Source organism: Zea mays, chromosome 8, assembly GCF_902167145.1.
Source record: "Zea mays cultivar B73 chromosome 8, Zm-B73-REFERENCE-NAM-5.0, whole genome shotgun sequence".
NCBI classification, from domain to species: domain Eukaryota; kingdom Viridiplantae; phylum Streptophyta; class Magnoliopsida; order Poales; family Poaceae; genus Zea; species Zea mays.
This window is the reverse complement of record NC_050103.1, coordinates 3,085,467-3,096,607: the sequence shown is the minus strand read 5'-3', so window position 1 is coordinate 3,096,607 and position 11,141 is coordinate 3,085,467. Positions and strand designations below refer to the sequence as shown.

Here is an 11,141-nt window from a genome sequence, read left to right as displayed (position 1 = left end):
TTGTACATAACTCCTATTATATAGTAAAGATGTGACATTCATTTCTGTACCATGAGTCATCATATGTGTGAGACTTTATCCCGGCAAACCTGGTGATTATGTTCGCGCCCGGATCCCTAAAACCCGGGTGTGACAGACGGGCACTGTGGCGGCCTCCACAACTGGAAGTCATGACAGATGAAGATTGAGGTGAGGATGTTTGGGCGGTGGGGGTGGCGTCGTGGGTGTCTAGGGTTGCATTGTGGGTTGGGCTGTCGTACTAAGTTGGGCTTGGGCCGTAATTGAACATATGATCTGGATTCCTAAATCCTATGCCGGGTTTAGAAAACTCATGGGTTTGTGGGTATGAGTACTAAGATCCCAGACCTGTACCTGCGTTGAGTTCAGCTTATCACCCATTAAGAAACATGTGGGTTTGCATATTGTCCCATACCCGTCCCCTAATAGGACAAAAACCCACCAGTTTTCGGGTACTCATTGTCATCTCTAAGTTTTACATAACACCGTGAATACAATGTGTCATTTGTCTTTTCATACTACTTATAAAATAATATCGCATACGAAAACAAATCCCCACAAGATCTATGTTAGCGTTGGAATGATGCGTATGTATGCATGAACTAAGGATGTGAATGCTGCTTTTACATTCTTCCAGCTTGACGGTGTCTATACATACCTTTCAGAGGTAGTTGTTGGACGAAGACCTATACCGCCTATATACATATTCCAACCAAAGCAGTTATCCCGTTATATATAGATGTAATTAAGCATGTTCAGATACAGAAACATATATACTATATATACGGAGTACTTAGTTGTTGATACACACATCATCGAAGCACAAAATCCGGCCTGCTACTACTGGAGATCCTGACCGAGTCCTGTGGCGACGACGACTACCCAACGCCCCCAGACTCGGCGGTGCGCACAACCATTTCACCAGCCGCTGCTGGGAAGGATGCAGCAGTGCAGGCCTGACCCCGGCGCCGATCTGCGTTTAATTAGCTCAACACACGCACGCACGCACACGTCAGGGTTAATACGACGGACGCCCAACAACTCCGGTAGTCAAACCTCACCAGAACTGCTAATGTCCAACAAATCTGTTTTAACCAACCCTGCGCTTTAGTTGCGCCCTGCTGACGGAATGCAAACTAATCTGCTATCTCGTGTAGTGCGTTAGGGGGGAGGGGGCTAGCTAGTGGTGGCTTTCCTCCTCCTCCTCACATGCATGTCGATCACGTCGGCGCACTGTTCTTGAATCGGCCGCAGATGGTGTTCTCTTCGTAGCCCTGGTCCGGCCCGGTACAGTCCAGTAGCGGCTCTGTAAAGGAGTGATGAAGCTGCGTGCTGTGCAGAGGTGGCAGCAGCGTGATGTGCTGCTGCTGCTTGTCGCTTTGCTTGCGCGAGTCCTAGCAACAAGGGGGGGGCGTTGCAACAGCAGTTTCGTTGGCTCGCGGGAAATCTGCGGCAACAGTCCAGCGAGCGACGGAACCCACGGAAGAAGGAACCAGGGAGAGGACTGGAGTGCAGCGCAGGGGAAGTTCCACGAGACCCTGGCCGGCTGGGGGTGGTGGATGGGTGAAAATGACATGGGGGCTGGCTGGCCGGCTGGGGGTGGTGGATGGCATGAGAGAACGTTGATGTCAGAGGGTTGTTCTTGTTGATCCACGCAACAAGGAGGAGCCTCGTCGCAGAAACGGCTCGAGACACCCTTGTCGCGCGGGCTCGCGCAGCTTAGTAAACTGAGTGAGCCTTTGTTTTGTTTGTGGTGCTCGGCGACGTTCGTCCGTCCGCCGCCCACGACCTGCAGGCACACAGTGACAGCGGACAGACATTGCGAGTTCGCAATGCTGCAGGGGAATTCGTTCCTGCTAGGGGTTTCTTCTTCTTCTTCGGCATACGAAGCGAAAGAGAAGTTGGAGGGAAAAAAAAGAAATCGAAAGAAAACAAATATCCTAAGAAGAGAGAAGTGCAGAACATGAAAAGAAGAGAGAGAGAGACAGGAGACAGGGTAAAAAGAGAGTTAGCAGAGGATCTCTGATCTGCCTTTGTCCTGCAGTTTGTGTTACAAGCGGTTTTTTCTTCTTCTGCAAACATCCACCCATACCCATCGTCGCCCTTGCTTGGTCTGGTGGTGCTTGCAAACTCGTCTCTCCCAACCCAAAGCAGAGAGTAATCACCGTACCATTACTACTAGCAACATCAGCAGCCGAACGGATGCGGAGCTGTTAGTCTGCAATGCCACGGGCACCAGTTCAATGGTGGATCGCCATTCTCCTCCTCTCTCAGGCTCAGGCCATGTTCTGTTCTCGATGATTTAACTCGGGCTCTAAAGCTAAACTACGCGCGGGCACGGCTTCACCGCCGCCGGGGCTCTCGTCCTTTGACCGCCTCCGCCCTCCTGTACACCGCCGCCTGGCCGGCCCGGGCCGGCCCCCCCATCACGCCGCGCCGACGCCGAGGAAGTCGAAGAAGGGCAGCGAGACCTTGTCGTCGGAGCGCGCCGTCGCCGGCGGCGCGGAGAAGGCGGAGCGCGCGCTCGGTGCGAACGCCGCGGCGCGCGGGGCCACGTCGTAGCCTGCGGAGGAAGGAACGGACGGACGCACGCACGCCACGGCAGGCGGTCAGTTCGGGGGGAAAAAACACGACATGGGAGTGAGACGACGACGGCCGAGGCCCGTGCCGTTGTACGTACCACTCTGGTAGAAGCAGGGGGCGGCGGAGGCGAGGGAAAGGTCGGTGGTGCACGTGGAGGCGGTCTCGTCGGACTCGCCGCCGCTGTGCGCGCGGGTGTCCGCCGCGGCCGCCGTGTACTGCGTGTGGGCGTCGGCGGCGTGCAACGGCGGCATGGGAGGGGAGCCGCCGGCGTAGTGGTGGTGGTGGTGGAGGACGACGACGGGCGCCAGGTGCGGCGCCGGCGCCGGCGCCGGCGAGGGCGAGGTCGAGGAGGGCTTGCGGCGGCGGAGCGCGCCCGAGTGCTCCCGCTGCCTGCGCGCCATGAGGACGTGCCAGTGGTTCTTGACGGCGTTGTCGGTGCGGCCCGGGAAGAGGCGCGCGATGAGAGCCCACTTGTTGCCGTACGCGCGGTGCGCCGCCAGGAGCCGCTCCTCCTCCTCCTCCGAGAAGGCGCGCCGGTTGATCCGCGGGTCCAGCTGGTTGAACCACCGCAGGCGGCAGCTCTTCCCTGCGCGCGCGGTTCCATTCCATTTCCATCAGACGACAGAGAGAGAGAGGGAGAGAGAGAGAGAGAGAAAGGCGCGCAATCACCGGCCGTCAGGAACACGAAGCAAGCAGGCGCATCCGCATTGCGGTGCGTAGTGGCTGGCATTACCTGATCTGCCGTCCAGCCTCTCGGCGATGAGGTTCCAGTTCTGGGGCCCAAACTGAGCGACGAGCTCCTTGAGCTTGGCGTCCTCGGCGGGGCGCCAGTGGCCCCTGGCGCACAGCTTCCCCTGGCCGGCGCCGCCGTGGCCACGGCCGTCACCGCTGCCCTCGTCGACATCGTCCACGTGGTACACCTCCTCGGCGGCGTCCTGATGCTGCTCCTCCTCGTGGCGGAACGAAGCGAGAGCCGGCGGCGGTGCAGCACCGAAGAAGGCGGCCATCTTGTCCGGGTCCGACCGAGGCGGCTTCCAGGAGAGAAGATGGGGAAGGGAGACGGAGGGGAGGGGAGGAGAAGAGAGGGAAAGGGACAAGCCTTAGTTCTTGCTGCTGCAAAGGAAGGAAGGGAAGTGGGCTAATATAGGAGGAGGAGGAGGCGGCGGCGCGGCGGCGGGCTAATTGATCGCAACTAAACAAGCACAAAATAAGTGCTTCCTTGTTTGAGTTTTACTAACAAATTAGTATCCCCCTTCTCTGCTCTATATACAGTAGGTCTCTTGTTGATTGATTGATGGGTAACCTCCTCGTTCTCTCCCTCTCTCTTTCTACCCTGGATGGGTTTTGGATGCCTGCCTTTTTCGAGTGGGAGATGCGATTGGTTTGGTTTGGTTGGGCTTTCAGGCGGCTTCCCTTCCCTTCCCTTGCTTTGAGATCGATGGCAGCAGAAGGGTAGAGAGGAGAGAGACTGCGCGTTGTTCTTGTTCTTGTGTCATCCTTGCAGACTGCATCCAGAATTCCAGATAGAAAGAGAGAGGAGGAGGGAGAGAATTTGCACAGATTTGTTTTTGTTGTTTTTTTTTTCTTTGGGTACAGGTTCAGAGGCCGCCCGTGTGGGTTTGGGGAGTCCAACCCCGGCCACTACCAGCCTGGGGTAGAACCTCTGTCCCCTGCCGGCCTTGACAAAACCCATCACATTCGCAGGCGCCCTCGTCTCTATGCGCACCCACCCTAAACCCCCACCCCACCCCACCCCACCCCCACCCCATTTCCCTTCTACACATCCTGCTTCCAACCCACATCGATCCTCTACCCGCCCTTGTCATTATTAGCACCGTGACATAAAAATGATGCTGCTACTAGCATCCGAGGACGGGGCATGAGTTGTGTGCGCAAAACATTCCAGATCTCTCTTTCCAAATTATACAAAAGCTGAGCACAGTACACCCTCAAATTGTTCATGAAAAAAAATCAGAAATAAATAGAGTTCAATGTTCTATCCAGATTCTTCCATCTCCCTCTTTTCTTTTTTCTGTGGCTTTCTTCGGTGCAATCGATGCTCAGATGCACCGAGCTTTAAGGCAGACTGCAGTTCATCTTTACTATATTAAAACAACAATTTCAATGATCATGCTGCGTCATTTTTATATAAATAACCCCTTTTATTTATTTGAAATCAAGTGTAATACCCACTTTGTAAGTGATAATATAAAAGGAGAAAAATATATTTCCTTTATTTATATGTGTAGTATCTATTTACCATCACATGTGAACACCATATTTAAAAAAATCAATAATTAATAAAAGACATACCACAAAAATATGCATCATGTTGGGTCTTTATTTTGTGTGCACCTTGTGGCAACATAAAAATAATATGACAAGAAAAATGTTTGGAATTTAAGATCTAAAAGAAATTCTAGAATTGAGAAAAGAGAAGGAAAACACCATACAAATAGGATAAAATAAAAATATAAATGAATTAAAAAATCAGTCCATATTGTTATGTGAATATATACATTTAATATGAACTTCACACACATAGATTTAAATGTGAAATTTTAAATTTGGAAAGAGAAGAGAAGAGAGAAGAAAAGAAAATACCAAAAGAAAAGAAAAGAAAAGGAAATAAGAAATGGAGAAACTCCGCTCGGGCCGAATTCAGTCCGCCTGGCCCACAAATGAATTCCGTGCAGCCCATCCCGCCCGCGTGCGCCTGCCAACTGGCGGTTTGGGCCCACCGGTCGAAATCGGGATGTCACGCCAGCGGGTCACTGCCGCGCGGGACCCGTTTGTCAGAAGCTGTTCCTCGGGAGCGTGGACTCAGCTATTGTTCCTCTTCTCCGCCAAAATCGCGCGCCGCGTGCCCCACCATCTCTGCGCGCGCAACGGCTTGGGCGAAACTTCCTCGCTGCGTGCCTCGACCTGGGTATAAGGACCTCGGGCGCGTCCGCCTTCTCCAACCTATCTTCACGCGAGAATCGTTGACCACCACGAACAGTGAGAGAATTGGGGGAGCCCGCCGCCGCCGAGTGACTTCATCGCGCCGCCGCCATCCGAGCTTCTTCACGCCTACTCTCGGCTGTTGGGCGGGACCATAGGGGCATGTGCGAGCGCTCAAATGGAAGCCTTGTGGTCGGGCAAGCCTTCGGTACGGCACCACCTTGAACTCCCTTTCTCTCCCCTCGTCGTCAATTCATGCGTGGCCGAGGAAGAACCTGGGAGCTGCTCGGCGTATAGCGATGGGCGGCGTTGGATTTGGGGATTCTATCTAGGGTGCCTGGGAGGGGATGAACTATGGCGAGGGAACGACTGGTGGCACTCCTCGTCGCTGGTGAGAGTTCCGGTGCGTCGGGGGGCGCTGTGTGCGTGCGAGCGATGGAGAAGAAGGCTGGTGACCGTGGGATTTCTGATTGGCGGCTATGATTAGGCGAAGATGTATCTCCTTCGCGTTTTGAATCCGCGCCATGTAATAACCATCCGACGACCGAGATCGGGTTCTAGCATGTTCAGATACCTGCCATAGATCTCGGATCCAACGACAGAGAGTGAAAGCGAGATTTTAACCGGAAACGATCTAATCCGGGCCATCTGCGCTTCATCGGATGGCTGAGATCAGTAGATACCCCCTTCGGCCTGACGTTTTTACATAAGAAACCCTTTGGAAATAGAAAATGAACCTGCCATCCATCGCCACTATTCACTGAGTCCTAAGAAGTTTGCACCGAAGCCCCTGGGTTCTCTGGTTTTTCATGCGCCCATTCCAGATAGTTAGTATAACAGAGAAATTAAATTATAAATGGATTTTTAATGTAAAAATAAATGCTAGAACTTGTTTAAATCATAGAAAATCCATTTTTAGTCCGAATTGATCCCTTCCAATTTCTAAAATTTTGTAATATTATTGTTTATCCATTAGTGCCACTGTTTTGACATAAAGACACATTAAAGTTGATCTCTTACTTAATCTTGTATTAAATACTTAAAACCTTTGGAAATTCATAACTTAAAATCTATAACTCCAAAATCAATGATTCATGTTCCTAGGATCTTATTTTAATGTGTATATTTTTATTATGTATTTTGTTTACATGTTTGGTGTGATGTTAATTTGTCCTTTATACTGTTGAAAGGGAAATGTGCCCTTGGGCCGTTTCTAAGTATTTTGGTGATTGAGTGCCAACACAAGTGCTTTTGTGTTAATCTATGCAAAGTGGTGGACAAAGTGCAAATCATGTCAAAAGGTATGTTTCTAGACTTAGTACATTGTTTTATGGAGTAATGTATTGTGTCTAAGTGCTGGAAACAGGAAAAATTGAATTGGAAATGAGATGGCTCTGTTCAGCCAAAGTCAGCTCGGTCTGGGTGCACCGGACAGTGTCCGGTGCGCCAGGCTGACTCTGGCGAACTTGCTGCTCTTGGGACTTCGACGGCGGTGTACGGCTATAATTCACCGGACTGTCCGGTGGTGTACCGGACTGTCCGGTGAGCCGTTCACAGGCGAACTCGTCGCTCTCGGGAGATGATTAACGGCGTACGGCTAAAATTCACCGGACTATCCGGTGGCGCACCGGACTGTCCGGTGAGCCAACGGTCAGCCGGGGCAACGGTCAGCCGAGGAATCCGCGCGTGACGCGTGGCCGAGCCAACGGTCACATTGGTGCACTGGACTGTCCGGTGTGCACCGGACAGTGTCCGGTGCGCTAACGGCTCTGAATCTCCAACAGTCGGCTTCGCCAAATAAGGAAACAAATCCGCACCGGACAGTGTCCGGTGGTGCACTGGACTGTCCGGTGCGCCAGTCGACAGAAGGCAAGAATTGCCTTCCTACAATGCTCTCAACGGCTCCTAGCTGCCTTGGGGCTATAAAAGGGACCCCTTGGTGCATGGAGAAGACATCTAAGCATTCTTTGAGCATAGTTGATCACTCACACTTCGTTCTTGCGCACTTGTTTGACATTCTTAGTGATTTGAGCTCCGTTCTAGTGAGAAACTCGTGATAGTCTCTTGAGCTCAAGTCTGGGTCTTGTGTGTGCGTATTTGCTGTGATCTTTGTGTCTTGTGTGAGTTGCTTATCCCTCCCTTACTCCGCGCTTCTTTGTGAACATCTTTGTAAGGGCGAGAGACTCCAAGTTGTGGAGATTCCTCGCAAGCGGGATAAAGAAAAACAAAGCAAAACACCGTGGTATTCAAGTGGGTCTTTGGACCGCTTGAGAGGGGTTGATTGCAACCCTCGTCCGTTGGGACGCCACAACGTGGAGTAGGCAAGCATTGGTCTTGGCCGAACCACGGGATAAACCACTGTGCCATCTCTGTGTTGATCTCTTATGATTATTGTGTTTTGTTGAGACTCCTCTCTAGCCACTTGGCATTATTGTGCTAACGCCTAACCAAGTTTTGTGGCATTAAGTTTTCAAGTTTGACAGGATCACCTATTGTAGCATCCCAAAAATTCAAATCCTGAAATTTTTCTCAAACTCCCTCTAAATTCAAAATGAATTTCAAATTTCATTTCAAAATGTTTGTTTGCGAGTTGATATCAGCAAATAAAATATAGTGGTCTATATTCTCTCCAAAATCCTCCTCAAATATCCTACAAATATTTCCCCAGTGATCACCCTCAATTTGTTTCCAGAAATACCACCCAGATATTTCTCGAGTAATCCCCTTCAAGTTCTTTCCAGAAATATTGCCCAAATATTCCACCAATACATCTCCAAGTATTTTCCTCTTGAGAAATACCTTCAGAATCATTTTTCAAGTCCCTATAAATATTTTCTTCATAACTTTCCTCATGCTCATACGTATACGTATGCCTCCAGTGTCATACGGTGAGCTCTACAAGCTAATCTCACTTATACAAGATAAATACATGCTAATCTCCCACTAATCCTCTCATCCTCCCACTAACCCTCTCATCCCTCCCCCTAATCCCCCCACCATGGCTATAAATAAAGGGGCAAGGGCCTCCTCTCATCCCAGCCCAAGCCATTTCGTGGCAACTCTTCCCCCCCACACACACACCCACTCCATGTTCCACACAAGCACACACTAGCACAAGGATCGTTCGATCGTTCTTCGATCGTTCGTCCCCCTGTTCTTAGTTTGTTCGTTCGTTCGTTCGATCGTTTGATCGTTCGTCCGATCGTTCATGGTTCGTTCGTCCGTTCGTCCGATCGTTCGATCGTTCGTCCGTTCGTTCGTCCAAATAATCTTTTTCCTGCCGTTATGCTGCCGAAATTCCAACCGTTCGTTTGTTCGATCATTCGATCGTTCATCGTTCGTTCATAGTTCCCTATTCATCGTTCATCGTTCGTTCATAGTCCCTATTCATCGTTCTTCCAGATAATCTTTGTCCTGCCGTTATGCTGCCGAAATTCCGATCGTTCGTTCGTCCGATCATTCGATCGTTCGTTCGTCCAAATAATCTTTTCCTGCCGTTATGCTGCCGAAATTCCGATCGTTCGTTCGTCCGATCATTCGATCGTTCGTCCGTTCGTTCATAGTTCCTATTCATCGTTCATCGTTCGTTCATATGAACTATTCACTGTCACTATTCACCGTTACTATTCATCGTTACTATTCACATACACTATTCATCATCGTTACTATTTATCATTACTATTCATCATCGTTACTATTCATCGATGATATCTATATTTACTTTTCCATCGCCACTATTCATCGTTACTAATCATCGTTACTATTCATCGATCATCCGATCGCCCCAAATTTCAACTACTCATCCATCATGTCGTCCAGTCCACTTAAGACCATCCAGACCCATATTCCAGTCATACGGACTCCGGTGACTGTGATTTTCCTTCCAGTAGGGAACTTCCCATCTGGTTACCCATCCTAGGTTTCTCCAAGTTGAGCATGCTTAACTTTGAGATTCCTTTGAACCAGGCTTCCAAACTCAGATTCCAAAAATTCTTGTTTCTAAATTCTTATCAAACTATTCCCTATCCAACCATGTCATCCCTTAAGCCTGGTCCATATTCCAGAAAAACTCTCAAAATACTCTTGTCCCATATTCTGCCTATAACTCTCATGTTCATACTAAGTTAGACGATTCATTCGTCACTATTCTCACCAACAGTGAATTTCACTGTGCTACACCGCATACACCCAGCTATAAATACACCCAGCTACCCTCTCCCTCTCCACACACACTCAACACCCTCAGCCAAGGCAAACACCCCACCCACTCAGTTACTCTGCTCTGCCGGCTACACACATAGTGTCGCTTCGCCTCCAGTCCACCCTCCTGGTAAGCACCTCCGCTCCACCACCAGTAATATCACAACACCACATGACACAGATTCTACTCAAGACTCTACCCATCCATATATCACTATTCTGACCACTATACTAAATATTTGTTGGTATACTTGCTGGTTTGTATGTTTGCTTGTTCATGTTGCATAGTTATCGGAGCATTCGTGCCATCTCGTGGAGGCCAGATCTGCAAGTCTACGCCAGGCGGTGGAGCCAGAAGCCAGTTCCGCGAGCTCTCCTTCCCCCTTCGCCGAATAAGCACGGCAAGCTCACTGGATCCCTTTGATGCATAAATTACCTATGTTTTACAACCACAACCCTCAGCCTGTTATTTTATGCATAATATGATTTTGAGACAAGTTATTATGGCCACCCATCCGCTTGCCGCAATCAATCCCTGATATAATTGTTACAAATGATTTGAGGAAAGGTGTGAGTTTTCAAAAGAAAATGCTTTTCAAAATGTGTTTGATGAAGGGTTTTCAGCCTTATCACCTTTGAGTATGGATGATCAAGGACTCCCTGGTTTAGGGGAGGGCCTAAGGTGAAGGCTCAGCTGGTTTAGGCGTGAGCAGAAGGATTGTCCCCTCATATAAGGACCGGTTTGTCATCTTCACTACCTGTACTCTTTAATAGTACAACCACTCGAGACTGTGTGGGCAGTCACTCAATCTGAACTCGTACGGTCCAACCCCAGGGTTATGAAGGCTGGGGAGCACCGGGAGGATAAGGAGGGGGAAAGTTTTGTCCGGTTTGGACATGGTGGTGGCCTGACTCCTTCCGGATAACCGTTAAGGTTAGGACGTGCGAGGAAAGAAAGAGATTCGGATTCGGATCTCATTGATCATGAGATCGCAGAGCCGGACTAGTGGGTAAAGTGTACACCTCTGCGCAGAGTTTGAAAACCTATTCGAATAGTCTGTGTCCACAGGAATGGGCGAGTCTGGTATGGTATGGCAATTAATGTTTTGTTTTCCAAAAAAAGAGATGGTTTTGAGAAAAGTGGTTTTTAAAAAGGTTCGGCGGTTGAGCCGTGAGCTATGGTGGACAGGAAGTCCAGTAGCGGTTTTTGAAAAAGGAAAACCAGTGGGAAACTGCTGAGATGCCTGGATGGTTTAGTCCAGGGGATTTTGTTATAATACTGAAAAACTTCCTGCTCCTTTTGGAGAGGATGCGCTTTGCAAAATACAAAATGTTTTTCAAACAACCCTGCATAAAATATTGTTGTCTCTGCAAATATCCTGAGCTCTACATATTCC

General features: G+C 49.6%; 1 protein-coding gene across 1 annotated transcript; it reads right to left on the bottom strand.

Annotated features, from left to right (window-relative positions):
• Positions 1-2,012: 2,012 nt before the first annotated feature.
• Positions 2,013-4,092, bottom strand: LOC100501819 (uncharacterized). The gene is made up of 3 exons (NM_001357723.1): positions 3,335-4,092; positions 2,699-3,187; positions 2,013-2,581 (listed from the first exon to the last, which is right to left on the bottom strand). The coding sequence occupies exons 1-3, from the start codon at positions 3,606-3,608 to the stop codon at positions 2,445-2,447; spliced, it is 900 nt and encodes a 299-aa protein (NP_001344652.1). The 5' UTR covers positions 3,609-4,092; the 3' UTR covers positions 2,013-2,444.
• Between the last annotated feature and the right edge of the window lie 7,049 nt (positions 4,093-11,141).

Coding starts and splice junctions, on each gene's coding strand:
- LOC100501819 (NM_001357723.1), bottom strand. CDS start 3,608: ATGGCCGCCTTCTTCGGTGCTGCACCGCCGCCGGCTCTCGCTTCGTTC. Junction 3,188..3,334: donor GAGGCTGGACGGCAGATCAG/GTAATGCCAGCC, acceptor CCGCGCGCGCAG/GGAAGAGCTGCCGCCTGCGG. Junction 2,582..2,698: donor CCCCTGCTTCTACCAGAGTG/GTACGTACAACG, acceptor CTTCCTCCGCAG/GCTACGACGTGGCCCCGCGC.